The sequence below is a fragment of the Periophthalmus magnuspinnatus genome, chromosome 1, assembly GCF_009829125.3.
Source record: "Periophthalmus magnuspinnatus isolate fPerMag1 chromosome 1, fPerMag1.2.pri, whole genome shotgun sequence".
Taxonomy (NCBI): domain Eukaryota; kingdom Metazoa; phylum Chordata; class Actinopteri; order Gobiiformes; family Gobiidae; genus Periophthalmus; species Periophthalmus magnuspinnatus.
The window spans coordinates 13244026-13264159 of NC_047126.1; the positions used below are offsets into that span (position 1 = coordinate 13244026).

The 20134-nt window shown below is 37.6% G+C and overlaps 1 protein-coding gene across 1 annotated transcript in view; it reads left to right on the plus strand.

Annotated features, from left to right (window-relative positions):
- The first annotated feature begins 313 nt into the window (after positions 1 to 313).
- Positions 314 to 20134, plus strand: part of LOC117393933 (neuronal acetylcholine receptor subunit alpha-7-like) — a 46853-nt gene continuing 27032 nt past the window's right edge. The window contains exons 1-3 of the mRNA XM_033991945.2: positions 314 to 613; positions 12003 to 12142; positions 18183 to 18227. Of these exons, the coding sequence (XP_033847836.1) occupies positions 547 to 613; positions 12003 to 12142; positions 18183 to 18227 (252 nt within the window). The 5' untranslated portion in view covers positions 314 to 546. The remainder of the gene's footprint in view (positions 614 to 12002; positions 12143 to 18182; positions 18228 to 20134) is intronic.

Genomic DNA, 20134 nt, shown 5'->3' on the forward strand with positions numbered 1-20134 from the left:
GACTCATGAAATTTAATCATGGAAAGTGGAAATTACCCTCAAATATGAATGAAGACGTTTAGTCACGTATTTAAATAGGTTACATTGAATAAATCAACAAGCAGAATAAAACACCCGAAACAGATGGGGTAGACTACTGCTGTGGTGCTGCGCTCAAGTGAGATTTTGTCTATGCTTACTAATCTTTCCCTCACCACCCCGCTGCCGTAAAGCAGATGGACGCCAATTGAGTGGAGGGACCCTTCACTCACTGCAATAGTTGACGGCATGCGCTGCAGACAGGTGGCTTTCATCTCACTGTGATGCCAAAGCGAGCGCGCACATTGGACTGGCTGTGGAGACCCGAGACACTATACAGACTGGAGAGCGCAGCTGGGTGAGCGGGGAAAAGTGACTAACTAGTGAGGTGACAGGCGTCTCACACGTGGAAGCAGACGTGTAGCGTGTGTCTGCGTGTCCCGGAGAGGTACAGAGTCGTCTGGTTAAGCGCGCTGGCACCAAGTTTTGACATTTCTCCAGCGGGATACGCACGGTGCAGCCGCGGTCATGGAGCTTCGAAAGTCGTCTGGATTTGTGGTTGTAGTTTACCTGTTGGCGACGTTCTGCTGTAGAGGTGAGTCGCTGGCGTAGACTCCATATGTTTTCCTGTGTGTGCGATGCAGCTTTAACTAATGGCAATGAAACAAAACGATGTGGTAAGAAGTAATTGATGCGCATGGTAAAGAAAGGCGCATGCATCTGCTTTTGCCTATAACTTTTTTTGCCTTATCAAGTTTAATGTCGTCCTTGTGGCTGTAAGGAGGCCGTTGTAGCTCTAAAATACCATATACAAAGCTTTCTTGAATGCGTGAATACCCGTATTACTGTGTTGTGTGCCGTCTTTAGTCAGACAACATCTGGCCCCGAATAAGGAGGGCGTCCCATGAGGCACGAAGCCCATTGGGTTTGAGTGTAATCTGCAGCTAAAGGATTGTTAAATGCGTGACTGGAGAGGAACCTCAAAGGAGGTTAAGTCTCAGTAATATGATGGAATCCTTTGGTTTATAGGCTACAGAGATATATGTTCTATTAAACATTCCATAGCATTGGACTTTGGTGATGCCAATGGTTTACTGGGAATGAAAAGAAAATCATTTACATTTGATTGGATTTGGGGACGTGATAGAGTTTATATTTTACTTTTTATCATGACCCTTGGACTGTGTAGGTTCATAACAGTAATATGAGCAATATAAAGGTGCACTTTTCTGGTGGAGAGTCAGCCACCTTCTTATTATCATGGAGATTGCTTTGTTAGAATGTTTTACAGAATGTTTCTATCCATCTGTCTCCATGGAGGCAATCATCTAGCCAAGTTACAAGTCAGATCTGTGGATAGAAGACCCCGCTCAGAATAAGAAGGTTCTTGAACAAACACACTGAAAACACTTGTTGAATAAATGGTAGAGAGGACCCTCCAGCAGAAATGTTACATAGTGTACTTTTAAGCCTATCCTCCTTTGACCATTTTGATTTGGAAATGTGCCATAAGCATGTCTCTAGCTGATCCATGGCTCCAACATCTCCTTTTATATGCCAAGAAATCTAAAAAGTGATTTGATGGCGATAATAGCTTTGCCCATAATTGGATAAATGAAAGCTATTGTTATCAAGGCTGAGTTGGCTCTACATGTCATAATTCATTGTTCGAGACTTCCACTGCTGAACAACTGCTGCTCAGTCACACCTCCTTCGTCACTGATGGGAAATCTCTACCACATCTCACAGTGCTGGATCAGGAGACCCATTTATTAAATACTTAACCCTTTGAGGCCGGTCCACAGTGACAGCTAAAGATGAAAGTGACTTTTATGGGAACAGGCAAGGTACACAAAGGTTATTGGAGGAGACTAAACACCCATAAAAACCCTACTTTTTGAGATGTCCATAAACCTCATGGCTAGATAATTGGAATACCTATTCTAGAAAGCGAAATAATAATTGGGAATATGTTTGAACAATTATTGGCAAAATACAGAATATTTGTTGTATAGACAGTTAGTCCAAACAATAAAACAGTAGAGCCACATACCATCACCTTTAACTGCTCAACCACTACTACAACACACTGTGTCAGAATACATTTCAGAAAAATATAAATCCTTTTATATTTACATATAAATATTTACATCTTAAAATCCATTTGTTTGCAGTAAGTGACCATAGCAGCATTGGTTTGTTATAGTGCTAAAATGCTAACACAATGAAAAAGCCTGTTATGTCTTTAGACATGTAGACACCAGTCTAATGTGATAATATGATTCATAGATTAGATTTCCATATTCATGTTTGGGATTATTGGTTTCATAAAAAAAACAGTGTGAATTCAAGTGCTTGTTTTGTAATAACAGCATGTTAAGAGTTGTATGAGCCAGTCTATGGCACAAGTATCTCAAGTAATAGACTTGAGATCAATTACACACAATAGTGACTCAATCAAGTCATAACTGAAAACACACGGTAATGATCAAATGCCATTTCTACACCCATGTGCTAATCTACAGAACTAAAGTAGGGTTTGCCAAAAGTGCATCCATGCTCCCTCCTTTTCAATTCAATAAAAACATTTTCAAATGTTTTAACTGGAATGGACTGTTGACCTTGTTAAAATGTTTAAGCAAGGATTCAAGGTAAGATGGAGTTTTGCATCACAGATTTACACTACTTGTTTTTTAAGCAGGGATGGACCTGGTTAGTACTGGGATGGGGCATTGCTCTTGTTGTGTCCTTCAGCAAAACACTTCACCTACCTTGGCTCCAGCGTTTAAGTACATGTATAAGTGAGACTGTGTTCGTGAGATTGATTTCACTCTTGCATGATTACATTAAATATGTAGTTTGGTTCATATAGTGAAGTCTTCTTTTTGTTTGCATAGCGTCAACATTGTAGAGGTTTTGAGTAACTATACACTTCCATGATGACTATTCACACATTACAGCAGCTTACTTACAATTACCCAGGAGGCCTACATAATCACAGTGTGCAGAATATTAGGAGAATGGACATACACCAAACAATTTCACCTCAGAAAACAGCCATGTATTATTGCTATGCTTTGACAGTTGTAGAAAAAATAAAAAGAACTAAAACTAGGAACACAGTAGCGCAGTTATTTTGAATTTCAAGATCAGATAGTCTCATGTTGTAATTCCTTTCTAACAAGCATGACAATCCATAGTCAAAGTTTTACTCTTTACTCATAAAAATTTGGTTCTCATCTTCTAATGCTTTCTGCCAAATGGCCATAGGAGATGCTGTGTGTAACTGCTCTTTGTGCATCATCGGTAGAAAAAGCTGCCCCCGGGAGTCATTAAATATTGACTGGACTGTGGCTTTGGCATTACTGTACATGCCTTTAAGCGTTTATACTCTGCCGGCAGTCTGTTGGAGGGCGCATTTTGGCCCAAATACTGTGTTAGACCAGACAGCCCACATTTGGAGTCTGGTTTTGCGAAGGTGGGATTTCTTCGGCTTTATCTAGTTTAAATTTTCATAAGCTACATACATGTCTGCCATGATAACTTATTTTGAAGTACAATATATTACTGAAGACAATATGAATGATAGATGATAATATTGAATGCCATTTTGCTACTGACACAATCACAGTAAAGCAGGATTCCCTCCACAAAATGTTTCTATGTACAGTATTGTTAATGAACATGAAACACTTAATAAGTCATAGAAGTTATTTATTCAACCTTCTACAGCTAAAATCTTATCATAGTACTAAAAAAACAAAACAAAAAGTTCACCACTAGTACAAAGAAAAAGTACCCACGTCTGTCATGTATTGATCGATAAGTTGATATAGTGATTATCATGACAAGCCTATCTACATATATAAATGTTCATCTTCTGTTGAACATTTATATATGTAGCTTGTTGTAAATAAAGTTGTATATGTAGATAACAGAAATATTATTGCTTTATTTTTTTTATGAATTAGCAAATTGTCATATAGCAAAAACATCTAATAAAAATTTCAAGATGACAAAAACAAAAGCCACCCAGATGGTAGATAGTTGATGATAATTTGTTCGTCAGTAAATATACTGATGTTTACATATCAAGTACATTTTGTGGACTCAGTCTGGACCCAGGGATGACAGTATCTCAGTTGGTACATTCAGAGTGTTTGTCCACTGATCTGAAGGCTGGCAGTCCGAATCCCGCTCTCAACGTAAACATCATTGGTTGAGTGGTTCGATCCACTGACCCACAGATTGGCAGTGGAATTACAGCTCCCACATGTCATAGTGTCCTTTGGCAAGAAACTTCACTCCACGTCACTCCCAGCGTCTGCGTACACTAGTGTATGAATGTGTCTGTGAGTGGTTCCTTGATGTAAAGCGTTCTGACAGAATTCTGTGACTGTTTGTTCAACACATTTTCTGAAATCTGTGTTTTTCTACCTTGAGCTTAACTAGGGTCAGATGTTGAGCTGGTATCTCGCCCACTCTTAAATATGACAAAAAAATCACATGTAAACGTTGATGTTTTCTAATTTACATGTTTGAAAATGACAAGGAAATGAGATAAAGTCAGAGAGGATAAACTAACAAAGCTTTCACTTGTATAAGGATAGTGACATTGTAACTTAGGACGACAGGTTGTAGAAAGATTTATGGATGTTGTCAAAAAGGACGGTGGGATAAGGTCAGAGAAGTGTGATACTCTGTGATAGCACCGGCCAAAGAAAAACAAAGAGAAAATAAAGGCATATACATTTTTTGATTTATCCATATACCTAATGTCTTCCTATAACACTTGATACACTGCACTCACTATACATGTCTTTGTAGGTGATGGAAAAATGAGGACACACAGTCAGACAGAGACTTTGAAGGCTGCCAGCTCCCTCAAGGGTGAAGGGACCATAAAATGAGACTTATATTGCCTCTACTGCTGCATCTTTGTAATAAAATGAAGCTGTTTATTTCTTTACAATGAGCTGGGTTTTAATGATTAGGTACAGCGTGGGACTCAAAATGGGCTGGTGGATGGAAATACGTTTGACCACTAATGCATTGAGAAAGATATGGACCTTGTTTAAAATTGATAGGTGCCTTGAGGCGATTAGGGGCCCATCAGTGGGTTAGTGTTGAGAAAGTGCGTCAGTTGGTAATCAGTTGGTTTATAGTGATGAGGAGACGAGGGGGTTGGAGAAAGGAGGCGCAGATTGGCAGACAGTGCAAGAGGATGCTGTTATGAATCGAGTACGAGAGATTTCAGACATTGACTTCGAAACAATGGAAGGAAATTGACACAAGATGAAATCATTAAGTTTTTTGACAGCGCTGTACACAGGATTATCTCACAATCGCACTGTGGGAATGAGGAAGATATGTGCAGCTGGCAGTCAGATATGCAGCTATCTTTCTTTTCTAACATCGGATTGTTATGCAAAAATAACAAGTAGGATCACACTGTATAGCCGTAATGCATGACTGCATGCAAAAAAAACAAAAAAAGAAAACTGTGTAGACCATGTGATATCCAGAGCATATATTGAGGTTAAAGTCAACAGGGAGAAAGGATAAATTATGTGTTTAGAGGGAAACAACTGGTAATTCCTTAGACGTGTAAGAAGCTCCCCTATACTATACAGTGCAAAAGTAAAAAGTAAAAAATAAACCAAAATAAAAGCGTGTTTTTCATTTTGGTTGTTTTATTGCACTGAAAAATATATGTCCTTGCTGTGAGCTGGTAATACAAATGGCTGCTATTGCTATTAGCCCACCATACATTCATGACTTCACCAACTTCCACTCATTTGCTGCATTTTATTTTTTACAAATGATTATATTACACACTTACACAAAAATGTCATTCTTTCCATTACTGCGGTTATATTGGAAATAATAAAGCAGTTAAGTCTTTTTGTTTTGCTTCAGATTGTATTGTGATGATTGACTCAATTTTAATGGTGTACTGGGGCACAGCTGTCTATTACACAACAACTACAAAGAAATAGTAGCTGCATAAAACTTTAGTGGCGGCCCCCAGAGAAGTTCCCAATACTGTTCCTAAGCTTTAAGTCCAAGTCTCATTAAATGTTTGCAAGTCCCAACATTTTGCTAATAATAATACATAAGACTATTCAACTATAGGTTTGTGGGACACTGCAAGAAATTGATTAAAAAAGTAATAATTGAAAGACAGAATGTGCTGCTGAATATCTGCTATTTACGCTTGAGGCTAATGAAGAATAATGTGGAAACTAATATAGAGTGACTGGTAAAAGCATTGGACTGTACCGCAGCTGCTTTAACATAATGGGGAAGGGATTACGGTAATGAATAAATCTATAGCTGTTGCTTATGTAAAAGTGCAGAATTTAGTTTATTGATTAAACTATTGGCTTCAGTTTAAGTAAAAAAATAAATAAATAAAACTAAATAAAACTAAACTAAACTAAACACAATAAAACAAGAGAAGAGTGATTGGGAAAGTAAGAGGGAGCAACATTTTTCTAATACCACTGCAAATGACCTATTTCAATTTAGGTTAAATGCTCAAACGTCCTGGAGCACTTTTGTTTGTTATATGTTGTATGAAAATAGAGGTGACTTATTTACCTCAAAATGTTTTGAAGAAACATTGTCAGAAAAAATTGAATAATATTCCAAGAAAGACTAAAAGGTTTGTAAGTAAGTACATTTTATTTGTAGAGTGCTTTTCACAAAGCAAGACTCTCAAAGAGCTTCACAGATTAAAACAAGAACAACAACAACAAAAAAAAGTTATGCGGTATAAACATTGAGAGGACCAAGCTGAGGTGGCTCAGGCATCTGTTCAGGATGCCTCCTGGATGCCTCCCTAGGGAGGTGTTTCAGGCATGTCCCAGTGGGGAAGACCCAAGACACGCTGGAGGGACTATGTCTTTTGGCTGGGCTGGGAACGTCCCAGGGTCCCTCTGGAAGAGCTGGAGGACGTGTCTGGCATGAGGGAAGCCTGGGAGTCCCTTCTTAGACTGCTGCCCCCACAACCCAGAAGAAAGGATGTGGTATAAATTCTGCCTTAAAAAACCCTGCCTTAACTGAGTTTATATGCTCTTGTAAAAGAATCAGTGGATTCAGGATTCCTTAAAGGACCCATATTAGTCTATTTTCTGATGTTATAATGTTGTTTCCTCATCAAAAACATTCACACTAATCACACACACAAATCTTGCATATTTAGTCCTGCTCTCAAACAGAAAACACTCCGTTCTACCTTGTGATGCCATGTGGTAACACAGGAAGTGCTCCACTGTGTATTAAAACTCATTTTAATGATTTCTGGCTTTAAACTTGAAAGGATCCATTTTGTGTAATATAGGACCTTTATCTCATGAGAAAGAGTTTTCCACAGTTTAGGAATCACCCAGAGCCCGATCGTCTCTCGTCTTGTGCTTTGAGTGAGGTTTAGCTAAAAGGACTTGATTTGCTGACCTTAGTCACCTTTCTGGGACATGCCACTGAAAGAGTTCACCCAAGTATTCTGAAGCCTGGCCATGAAGTGGCTGATAGGATAGCACTAGTATTTTAAAGTGAATTGTTTGCTCAATAGACATCCAGTGGAAATCGGCCAGAACGGGAGTAATGTGGCAGAACTAGCTTGAATTGGTCAGCAGCCCAACTGCAAAATGTTGAAAGTGAATGTGTAAAAATGTATGCTCTGTTGTGCATATTATCAAGGTAGTCATTTTTGCCAATATCAAGGTGTCTGGTGTTATGTATATAAAAAGTACATCACTCTATATGAGGAGCTAGTCACAACAGCCATGTAGATTACAGTATTTTTCAACTAGTCTTGAGTGGCTGGAAATGGCTGTATCCAGAAGGGCATCTGATTTAAAAGCAGTTTGATCAATATGCAGACTACTTCACACAATTATCAGCAGTTCTCCTCCCATTTTCCCATAACAAAAGCTCTGTAAAGAAAGTAGTTATATTGCAATATGTGATGCAACACTGTGTTGTTGCTGAGTGACAAATGCATTATTTCTCCTTCCCTTCTTAAACCTTTAGATAATTGGCTCACCTTTATTGGAAGTGCTTTTTTATTCAAACCATGTGCTTGTATACAGCCAAAAGTGAAAAGGTGAAGTTAGTTCAATGAATTTTAATGAAAATGTGACTCAGTAAACAGGTGCTCAGGAGCTAAAGATAACTTAAGAGGTTTCAAAGGACACAGCAGGGAATTGAGGGCGCATGTTTGGAGTGCTAATGTTACCATTGTGGTGTATAGAATAAATAGTATTCAGAGCTGAAAATACATGCTTGTATTGTATTCTATGTAATGTTGTCACAATATTAAAACACACATTAGATAAAGGCTTGATCTATACCGATTTTGATACAACAATGATAATAAAAATGCACCTTTTAAAACGGACAAAAAAGTTGCTTCTTTAATATTACTGTGGTCCTTTAGTTCGGCTATAGATTAAGACGTTTCTAAAAGTATTCAGTCCAACTGCAGCTTTATTCTGTTTTTCTGATGTGGTGATTCTTATTGAAATGAGTATCGCTTTCTTTACTAGTTTTAGTGATATTGTCAAATCAGGAGATGACTTGAGCTCTTTATAGGCAGTATAAACAAGTCTACATTAATTGTGATAAAATTGAAATCATGATCTGGCTTTAAGAAAATCATTATTTATTCTTTTTTTTTTTTTTTTTTGGCATATCACCCACCCCTAAGTTTTAGTATTGATTCTAGTATGTAGGTATCACCACTTCTGACAACAATAGTGCTAGTAGTAGTAGTAATTTAATAGTTTTGAATGATACATATACGTCTGCACAATAGAAAGAAGACATCATTATTATTTTATGAAACTTGCACAAAGTTTATGACGATAGCTCTCATGTGCTTATGTCCCTTCTCCCTGTTGTTAAAATAGTCATCAATTTGAGTGTAAAATATGCATATCTTTATGCATGCATATATACCAACTGCGTGGAGAAGGATGCTGTACATAATTAAAGAGCTGACAGAAAGAATAACATATGGGCCATTTTGAAGATGACCGCACTCCTCAAGGGAAACCGCCCTGATGGTGAATGCAGCAGTCTCTACCATATAACACTATGACACTCACGTACATGCAGAAGATGGAGAGGGGTTAGCCGTAGCTGTTTACTAACAATAGGTTCTGGATACAGACGCTTAATTAATAATACATCAGCACTGTCCATTGAGATTTACAGCGCCTCCTTATTACATTTCTATATGTGAATATTGAATTAGCAGAATGATGAACTGCATTAATGTTTCCCAATAGAAACATTACCTTACTGATGAAGCACACACATTTACAGCTACAGTAGTAGCACTTTTTCTTGTATATGAATAAGCTGCTTTGGCTTCCTTCTGTATCCTGCAACAGTGTAGGGATTCTGGGCATAGATTTAAACACTGAATTTATTTTCATTTCTATGGGTTTGGGATTCACACCTAATAAACCTTTAAAATTAAATTAAAACAACTGACTGTTATAATGCTGTTAATATGTTGACAATTCAGAGGCCAAGATGTTTCTGTGCTAAAATGGAACAACTGAATTCAGTTGTTCTATTTTAACACAGAAGCATCTTTAAAAAATGGCACTGGCAATTGTTACTATGGTAATTATGCAATTACTTGTTATTATTAATTGTTTTTTTTGTTTTTTTTTTCTGTTAAATGAAGTGTGGATTCTCATCAGTCCAGTTTAAAGTATCCGATACTCCTAACAGCAACTGACACCAGTGCAGAGACTGAAAGTATTTCTTTCCTTAAAACATAGATGATTCATCACAAAACTGAACCAAATACAATACATGTGCTGTTTTTCTCCAAGCAAGAACTAAACTCTAGTTCAAACTTTCTTTTCATTAATTCATTTGCCCTGCCTATTTAATATAGGTGTACTGTATTTACATTCATTAATAAACCTACATAAACTGATATCCTGTCAACCAATACCCAGTCCAGTTTTTCTGGATCAGAAGAACCAATACTACATTGTTATTAGTACATTCATTGAAAGCAGGGGCGGAAAATGTAGTTAAAATCAAAACACAATGCTAAAGAAGATTAAAGTCCATTTGTCAATGTGCCACATGCTCTAAAAACTGAGCTTCCACCCAGCAGGAGGAAAAGGGTGACACATTTTTATAACACCTCCTTCATTGGAAGACTGGATAATGTCCCTTTAGCGCTTGTTGTGTAACAGAGGTCCATTTTGGCTCACTTCACTTCACCAAGCCCCCACACGTTCCTGACTGACATTTTGAGCCATTCCATCATCCAGCATCATGGATTAAACTATGAGAGTGCATTCAATCTGACACATCCCAGTAGTCAAGTTACATAAACACAATCTGAAGTATCTTTGTTTATTTTTTCCTTCATTAACTAATTAGTCACCCGCCCCCTCTGCAGTGGTGGCAGCTCTCACGGCGCCCCTGTCACTGGGTAATTGCTCAAATATGTAGAGAGGGTCATCAGGGAGAAAAGCACAGAGACCTTTAGAGCTCACACTGAAATGAGACACTGATGGATGAGAGGCTGCAGCATGTGCCGATGTGTTGACAGGGCAACCTTGAGTAAAACAAAAATAGATTTTGGTATATTTTGCACTGAAAGGACTTCCATGGTTCGTCTCAAACTCATTGCCATTTCAAAAAAAATACTCACATTTCTTCCTCCAAACTGCTCCAGACCTGACTGTGGACCTCTTGATGAAAAAGACACAAGCTGAATGAATCTCTATCTCGATTAAAATTCAGTTGATTGTACATCCCTATTTCTCACAAATCATCATCCAAACATCAATCAATCAAACTGGTATTCGCTTTACCTCAATCAATATCTTTGTGGTTATATGTCTGAAGTGCTGGGTTTAATTGGTGAATGCAGAAAGTTGGCATTGTGTCGCAACAGCCAGCTACATACTAATGACCTCCCTGTAGTATTTTGTCGAAATGTAGATATATTGGCCACGCATGACTTACAGTGTCCGATAAACATGCATCGAACTATAACAAGAAGACAACAGTACATTGGCCAAAGTTATCCCTGTATGAAGTTGCATTACCATATTGTTGTGTGCTGATGTGTTCGGTTGGTGGGTTTTGTAAGTGACCGCTTGATGGGCTGAGTTCATGAGAGTGCTGCACTGTGAGCTTATTGAACACAATTAGCATCCACTGACTTAATGACACTCTCATTATGGGCTGCATATTGTGCCCTGATCAAGCTTCTACAGGGATTTGTATCACATGATCTCTGTTTAAAAAAAATAATTGCTGTAATTACTTGTATTCAATGTCTATTTTCTAATGAGTGGACATGCACAGTTTAATAAAGCTACAGCTCCAACTTCCTAATATCAAAGTTGGGTGTATTACTAAATGAATATAGCATGAAATAAGACAAAAATGTGTGAACGTCTCAGCTTTTTTCCGTTCAAACAACGCAATGTACACATTTCCTTACCCAAAGCGGGAGTAAATAAATTCAGATGGGCAGGGCAGCTGTGACTACAATGGTAGATTACAACCACCGAGCGTGTGGAGTGAATGAATAATGCAGTAATGTTCTGTGGGTGTCTTGAAAGGAGCTGTATAAATCTAATACATCATCATCATCATGTAGTTGCCAGATTAAAGGCACTAGACCTGATTTTTACTGTTTAAAAATTATGAAAAACTGAAGTAGTTCATTTTTAATGGTGTGCAGTGGTCCAAAGTTGCTCCTCCCTTACCTTATGCATTTTGAACATCCTGATTAATCATTGTAATGAGTTTATAAGCTCTTTTCAGAACTTTTGGAAACCAGTGATGGAGAAAAAGCACTTTATAATTAAATGCAGACAGCAGACATATTTTTGCTCAAATACTGGGGAGAAATCAGGTTCAGGGCCTTTAACATGGGTTTAAACTTTCTACTTATTTACCACACTGTAACGGTCCTGTCCTCTCTTCAGGATGCCTCTGTGGAGTGTACCAGAGAAAACTGTACCGGGACCTGTTGGTGAACTACAACCGCTTGGAACGACCGGTGCAGAATGACTCCGCCCCCATCGTCGTGGAGCTGGGCCTCACCCTGCTGCAGATCATAGATGTGGTCAGTCCCCTTTATTCTTCTCTTTTGAATGCGCAAGAAAAACACAAGGAAGCCCATGCAGTAACTTCACTGCCTGTAACATTTCTTTGCTAAAGTTTCACTTGAAAATTCTGGATGTAACTTTTTCACAGTGAGCTGTTTACTGTATAGAAGGTGCTGCGGTGCATGTCGAAACACAAACTATAGGGTTTTTTTCACTTAGTCTTCTTTCCGTCTGCATTGTTATTCCACTGGAGTAGACCCTGGAGGTTGCATATTTGGGGGAAAAGCTTGTATGTTTTATGAACAGTGTTTTTCACTTTCACACTACAGTCTTTCACAATTCAGTTGAAACAAATTTCAGTGTTCTTTTATGTGAGTGAAGTAATTACTTATTTTCAATTTTGATATATGTCAAACCCTCATACAATAATATACATATATACACATAATATGCATACTACATTTACCTATGACTCTACTTAATTTTTTTTATATTGTAGTGTAAGTGTAAGTGTAAGTGTATTCATCATTTATTAAGGTTAAATAAAGTCTAGTTGGTATAACATTGTTTTTTTAATTTATTTTGTAGCTTTACTTCTCCTGAAAATACATCTCTGTTACTATATTATGCAAGCTTACCTTACCCTACATTGTTGGCAGAAGCATGTTGGAAGCATTTATCTTAATGTAGCTTTGTGGTCTTCCCTTGTCAAACGCTCATCTCTCGAATTGCATTTGCCAGAATTGAATCCTGTGTCTCCGCTCTATGCTTATTCCTCATTGCGTATGGCCCACCTATCTTCTCACAGAGCACCCCTGCCACGGCAGCCAGTTAGGCCGACCACACAAATTCACTCATCCAAAAACATTGAAGCTGACACGCCGTCACTTCCTGGAGTCTGCCTGTCACCAGACAGACGTCTCTCTGATAACTGCTTCATGCCATGCTGCAGCATTTTGTCTTTATTATTAATACGGTCAATGTGGCACATGTACAAAGCAACTTCTATATGTACTCTCACAGCTGGGGATAGAAAATGACTCCAAACATGGCTGATGCTAGAGAGAATGCACACTATATGGGATTTTATGGACTTTTTAAATTTATTAAATTTATTTTTTTTAGTTTGGTATTTTAATGCTTACTGTAATTACTGTAGATTACTGTATATAGGAAGAAAACGGTGGTTGATTTTACATTGTAGTTTATTTATTTTTTATATGGTTTCCCATTTTGCACAATACAGCCTGCTGCAAAAATCACTGAACCTCTCTACAAATGAAAGTATTATATTAGCTTGCAACTGCATGTATTTTACCTCATACAACTAAACACACAGTATTCAAGAATTCTTGGAGGACTAAATCTTCCTTCCTTTTTATATTAAAAGTCACTGTTTATGTTTATGGGCAGAATATTGAGAGACCTTTTGTATTTGTTGTTAAATAACAAAAAAATAATCTGAATCAATTCATAGGTTTTTGCCATATTGCCAAGGTCTGACATTGATTTGACTCTTTTCACAGTAACTATTCCTCACACTCTCTCACTCTGACACTGAAAAATGATCTTTTATTCTGATTTCCACACCTTTTCCACACCTCCAGCACATGACAGCCTTATCTTCACCTGTCCCTTGTCCTCCAAGAGAGTTGGAGAGAGACTGTTTAAAAAAAGGTCATACTAAAGGCCATTGTTACAACATAAAGAAACATTTGATATATTTTGCTTTTGATCCTTTTGATCTCTCTGCAGCTTTAGAGTCTTTAAAAGAATTATTTTTATATAAAACTGGATTTATGAGCCAGGAGACTGACTGACACCTTCCAAGAATTTGTATGTGTGTTTTTTAAAAATCATCAAATATCATATGGTCCTGGATTAAACATGTTTTCATATATCGGAACAAGAGGATTAGCATAAATCCAAGAAAAGACAGTTAATCTGGAACTTTCATTCAGTTGAATTCTCTGTTGGCCTCAAATAATTTTAAATGCTTGAACAGTATAACATAAGAGCAATATAAACTATAGTATAGTATACAAATTCAAAATTTGAGTTGTGACATACATATTTATAATTTAAATATGATATGGATACAAAAATGATACACTATTCCATTTATTTTAATAGATTCTTTTTTCAGACCAAGGTTTAGTTTCATGTTTTCGTACCTGACAGTTTGGACAGCTCACTCGCACTCTTCCTCAAAGTGGGCACATGTTGCTGTGACGTGTCCCATCAGCTGATTTAAACAATTTTGGTGTTGTCTTCCTGCCGGTGGAGGCAAGACAACAGCATCATCTGTAGTTCGACTGATTCAGAACAATATCCCAGGTGTGTGAGAGTAAAAAGGCCTCAGTTTAAAGTCCCATGGGTATGTTTCCGTATTCCGATTGCCTCCTTAAATCAATGATGATGTTTGTTGTCGTCTGTCCCTGTGATGTTCCGTTCCAGTCCATAATGAAAACTAAACCTCGGTCTGAAAAAAATATCTATTAAAATAAATGAATCGAAAACCAGATAAACCTCATTGGACCAATTCTGTTACAAATATTGGTAATAACGCTGGGGAACACATTCAGACAAAACACTCTTTTTGAGCTGTGAAATACACAATATTTCAGCAAGACACAATTGTTGAACAGCAAGAAGACGCAAAGCCTTTCCTTGTGTTATATACCAGCGTTGTGTGTCCGCTGGTTTACAGTATCTGCCATTATTTTTAATGACGTGAGTCCCCTGGTCCCTTGTTACAGTGTAACCCTGCAACAGATGGGCCCCTTCACCCACATATACACACATACACACACTAAAACTGCATTACTAACATGTGCCCAGTAAGCAGCTACTTATATGCTATTGCCATCTTCTCAATAATGTATCTGGACTGTGAACATGCCATCAACACTAAATGAATCGAACCAACCAACACACTTTTACTGCTCCTAAGACTTATTGTGCGTGTGCAGGTTAAAACTCTAGTTGGACATCCATTATTACAGGCGCTATCCAACCACTCCTAAGAATTCTATACATGTGGTGCCTTCTCAAAACAATAATAGATACTGCAGCTATACAACATAATGAATAGCATTAAACTAGAGAACGTGAAAGCAGTTAGGCAAAAAAGGAAATCAGTAAAGGGCCCATATTACACTATTTCTGATCTATGTTATAATGTTGTTTCCTCATCACAAACAAACCTCGAGTTCTGTTTAGTTTCATTCACAGACTGAGTTCTTCTCTCAAACTGAAAACACTCCACCTTGTGATGTCATGTGGTAATACAAGATGTGCCCCACTGCGTTTTTACACTTCATACACCTTCTTTAAACTCATTTGGATGACTTCAGCCCAGGAATTGACAATCTCTACTGAACAAGAGGTAAAAAGTAGCTGTTAACTTGAAAAATACTACTACATGACATCACAAGATGGAGCAGTATAGTTGTAATTTACAGCAATAAAGGATTACTCAAACATGTGTGGGTGAAACAAAACATAACTCTAGGTATATTTTTAAGGAGGTAACAACATTCTAACCTGGCTTAACGCTTACAAGAGTAAATATAGGACCTTTAACCAATAAAATATACAAAGCCCAAATCCAGAGAACAAAAGTGGGATTAAGAAGAAGTCCCACAGTGGTGTATTTGTCTTTATGATTTGTGAGAGCGGAGTGTTCCACAGTTTGGGCTTGGCCACAGAAAATGGTCAGTGCATTTGGCCCCTAAATTCACTCAGGTCCTATATAAACATGTTCAGTCAAGAGACATTTAAATACATTTTACCACTGACTCAGGTTCAGTGGTGAGGAAGCCACACATGAGACTTGTATAAAACATTGGTAATGACAACATTTAGTTAGATTATGCAATACATTTTACATTCACACATCTCTTGGTGCCTCTAGAGGAATATAAAGCATATATATTTTATTTTTTAACATGCTTTTACTAACAGAGGATGGTCTAAAGATGATTAGACTATAGAAAGATCATGGGCGATTAGAAATGACTAAATCTCATTTCAGTTCAGATTCAGTTAATAGCACAACCACAGTTATTATTGAAATAAACCAGATCGATCACAACTAGACCTGGCTTTAGTAATGTTAGTAACAATTTGCAGTAGAGACAAGCCTGCTTCTCTTCAAATATAGTGGGTCACGTAACTTTTAATTTAACTTTCATCAAGGAATTTCGTCCAACCTTATCCTTCACCTGCCTCTTAGATATCTGTGCAGTGATTTGACATTCATTTTTACTTGAAATGCTCTTCTGAACTCAAACCACTATATATTTCATGCTTAGGACTGGCCCAAAGACTGTACTGGTTCTGCTTGCTTATATTCTGCATAACCATTACTAGATATAGTGTACATAATGGTTGCTTATTTGGTTCCTTCTCGCTGCACCTCCTCTGCACTCCCCAGAAAAGATCAGAATGCAATGGGTGAGATCTGGATGAAAGAGTGTGATAAGGGAAAATCAAAGCCGTGATAAGGTTGGCTGGTTTTCATGGAATAGAACAAAAGGGGTATGCAAATTGATTCTGAAATACGCTTTTTTGTACAGTAACATTAAAAAAGGAAAGTTCTGTGAAGTTTGGGATTAGAAGTAGTGTCTTTCCTGTTTCATTTCAGCTGGATTTCAATCATTTCAATCAGCACATAATTTAGATGTAAACTAGTGTTCTGTTAATCTACAAACACATGCCTCACAAAAAGAATAGAATCAACTAAATGCTGGATAGTGGTAGTGGTAGAAGTAGTCGTAGTGGTAGTAGTGGTAGCAGTAGTGATAGTGATAGTGATAGTAATGAGAGTAGTGGTAGTAGTAGGAGCAGGAGTAACATTTGTTTGGACACTGAAATACAAACTACTAATCGCATGCATTTCAGAGCATGTTTTTAGAGATGTGGTCTAGTTAACATTGTTGTATATAATTGCAGCCTTTGCAAAGTTCTGACTGTGACAATTCAATTTGCATTTACGACTGATTGTAAAATGCAGCCTTTGCCAAAATCAATGACACCAGAATCCATAAAAAACTTTATTTATCACAAGCATTATTTCTATACTAGAGATCGGCCAATATGTATTTTTTTTCATGGTTAATGCGATACCGATTGTTTGGTAAGCTTTGTCAATATGTTGGGCCGATTTTGATAATTTTCCCCAAATTCTGTCATTTAAATTTACAACAAACTCACCCACAGTCCTGTTTTACCAAAACTTATAATGGCATTTGCAGTGCAGTTATCTCTTTGCACTAAAGTGTTGAAATTATGCTTTATGTGTGTTCTTTAGGGCTCTGGTTGGCCAAAACAACAAATCGGTCTGTGCTGGAGATTTAAGTGTGATAGCCAGTGGGCCTAGTATTTCAGTTGGCCAATATATCTCTATTATATACTCTTGTCTTTACAGTGCTATATTGAAAAGGTTAGGTGAATATATTATTGTGGCATTACCCAACAAAATGCAATGTTTACTACTGCCTAATTCAAGCTATTTCTCTGTCCATCTACATTCCTTTAGATGTCCGTAATCCTCATGTTTTCTTTGACCCTGTGCTGGCCCTGCAGAGTGAATCATTGTATATGTGTATCCCTGCTTTCCTGACATTACAATAATAGGTTTTACCCTGTGCCCCATACACCGTCTGTAGTGCTGCAACATGCCTGTCACTTTCCGCACCAATGCTATTTAGTTGATGCTCTGAGGCTGCACAAGTTATGGCTTCAGCATTGTCCCCATGATGACAAACAGGAATGTGGTTACATTGCACATCCCACATACATCACTCAGACAGGAGACATAGATTTTATTATTCCGTCGGTGCTCTGGCTCTGCGTCACCTCTGCAACGTCTTGACATCTGTTCTATAATCTGGGAGCGTGTTTACCAGACATGCTCTGTTTGTTTGTTTTTTTTCATTTCGCATAATATTTTCATTCACTATCTGTTTAAAATCACTGCCTGTTGATTAATCCCTCCTCTCTCTTCCTCCCTCTGCCACCCCTCTCTTTCTTTCTCTCCCTTTCTCTCTGTAGGATGAGAAGAACCAAGTGCTGATCACAAATGCCTGGCTCCAGCTGGTATGTTTGCTGTACAGTTTTAGTGACAATTTGAATACGCTTACATAATAAAACATGCTAATCATATCAAATATCATTTCACAGTAAACAGCAATGTTGATTTAAAATGCCTAAAAAATGGAAATGGGTCTATTGGCTTCCAGATGTATGAATTCTGTAAAACTAAAATGATCGTATATAGAAATGTCAACGATGAAAGGTACAACTGTGCAAGAGCTGGAAAATTCCACGACATTAAGTTTCTCACCTACAGTAACTACTATATAAAATACTACATTTAATCCCTGACAGTATTAACAGCAACCACATGATTAACCTACATGTGAACTCATTTTGATCCAATATAAGCGATGCATATGGTCATCTAATCTTAATCTATACTGCAAACATGGTTTTAAGATGATCCATATAGTTTAGCCTACAAATTTACCTGTTAATACTACTACCACTTGAACACACAATCACAATCTGGGACTAAACCTGGAATCAAACCAAGACTAGAACAGAACAACAACATCAGAACTAAACAACTGGACTCAAACCAGGACAAAGGACATAGCCTCACACGTGTATCTGTCAGAGCTGTAATTGTCACATCCACATTTATGTTCTGTTGTGCAGTTTGCAGACAGAGAACAGTTACTTTGTGCAGATTGAGGTGTAGACTGCTGCGCTCTTGTGCTGACTCGCTCTGATTAGACACAGTTGTTGTTGTTGTTGTAAAGCCGCAGGGTTTAGTGAACTGTGAATGACCATGATCCGAGCTGTGTCTAATGCTCTGCCTCACTGCTTTACTTGTCTCTATTGAAAGTGAGCTGCTTATCTTAGCCTTAGAATAGATTCCTGTATAAAATATTAGCTAGCCTTGTGATAAATCCACCAATCATACAAAGAAAGTTAAGAACGCTACAGGCCTGGACCATGTGACAAAAATGTATATATTTTCACTGACTGGGCACAATGGATTTAAAGATTACTTTCCTGAAAATTAACAATACAATACATACATTTTAATCATTACTATTAGAAGGGCCCATATTGAGCTATTTTCTAATTTATGTTATAATATTGTTTGCTCATCACAAACATACCTGGAGTTATGTTTTGTTCCATTCACACATGTTTAACACACACAACCTGCATATGTAGGCTGAGATCTTCTCTCAGACACTCTTTTCCACCTGGTAATGTCATGTGGTAATATAGAAAATGCTCTGCTGTGTTTTTAAACTCACCTTCACTACAATCATTTGGATAATTTCAGCCCAGGAGTTTCCAGTCTCTACTAAACAAAGGTAAAAGTTGTTAACTCGAAAACTACCACTACATGACATCACAAGGTGTAACAGAGCATTTTGAGTTTTGGAGATATAGACAGACTAATAATACAGGGTCACTCAAACATGAATGAGTGAATGAAACAAAACACAACTCCAGGTGTGTTTTTGATGAGGTAACAATGTTATAAAATGGCTTAAAGGTCACAACAGGCAATTTTGTCTAATATAGGACCTTTAACACAAAAACTCAACTATGCTCCAGTCCGCCTGCTTTCATGGACAGAGAATTGACTGTAGATCTCTCGATTAAAAAGAATCAAGCACATTTCATTAATTACGCAGCCCTAGAACACTGTATTAACAAGGCAGGAAACCATTCGTGTGGTATAAGTGTCAGAAATGAGCTACTGTAATGACTTGCATGTTTGACACAGGGACACATTTTAATGACTAATTTACATGGTTCAGTGCACCTCCCAAACATCTTGTCAAATATGTTTTACTGACATTAGCTGCCTTTTCATTACCTTATTTTAATGCACATTTTGAACGTGCTCATAAGAAACAACAAATATCGCATTTTGAACCCTTTGCATAAACATTTATTCATCCGCTTCAGGTGCATTT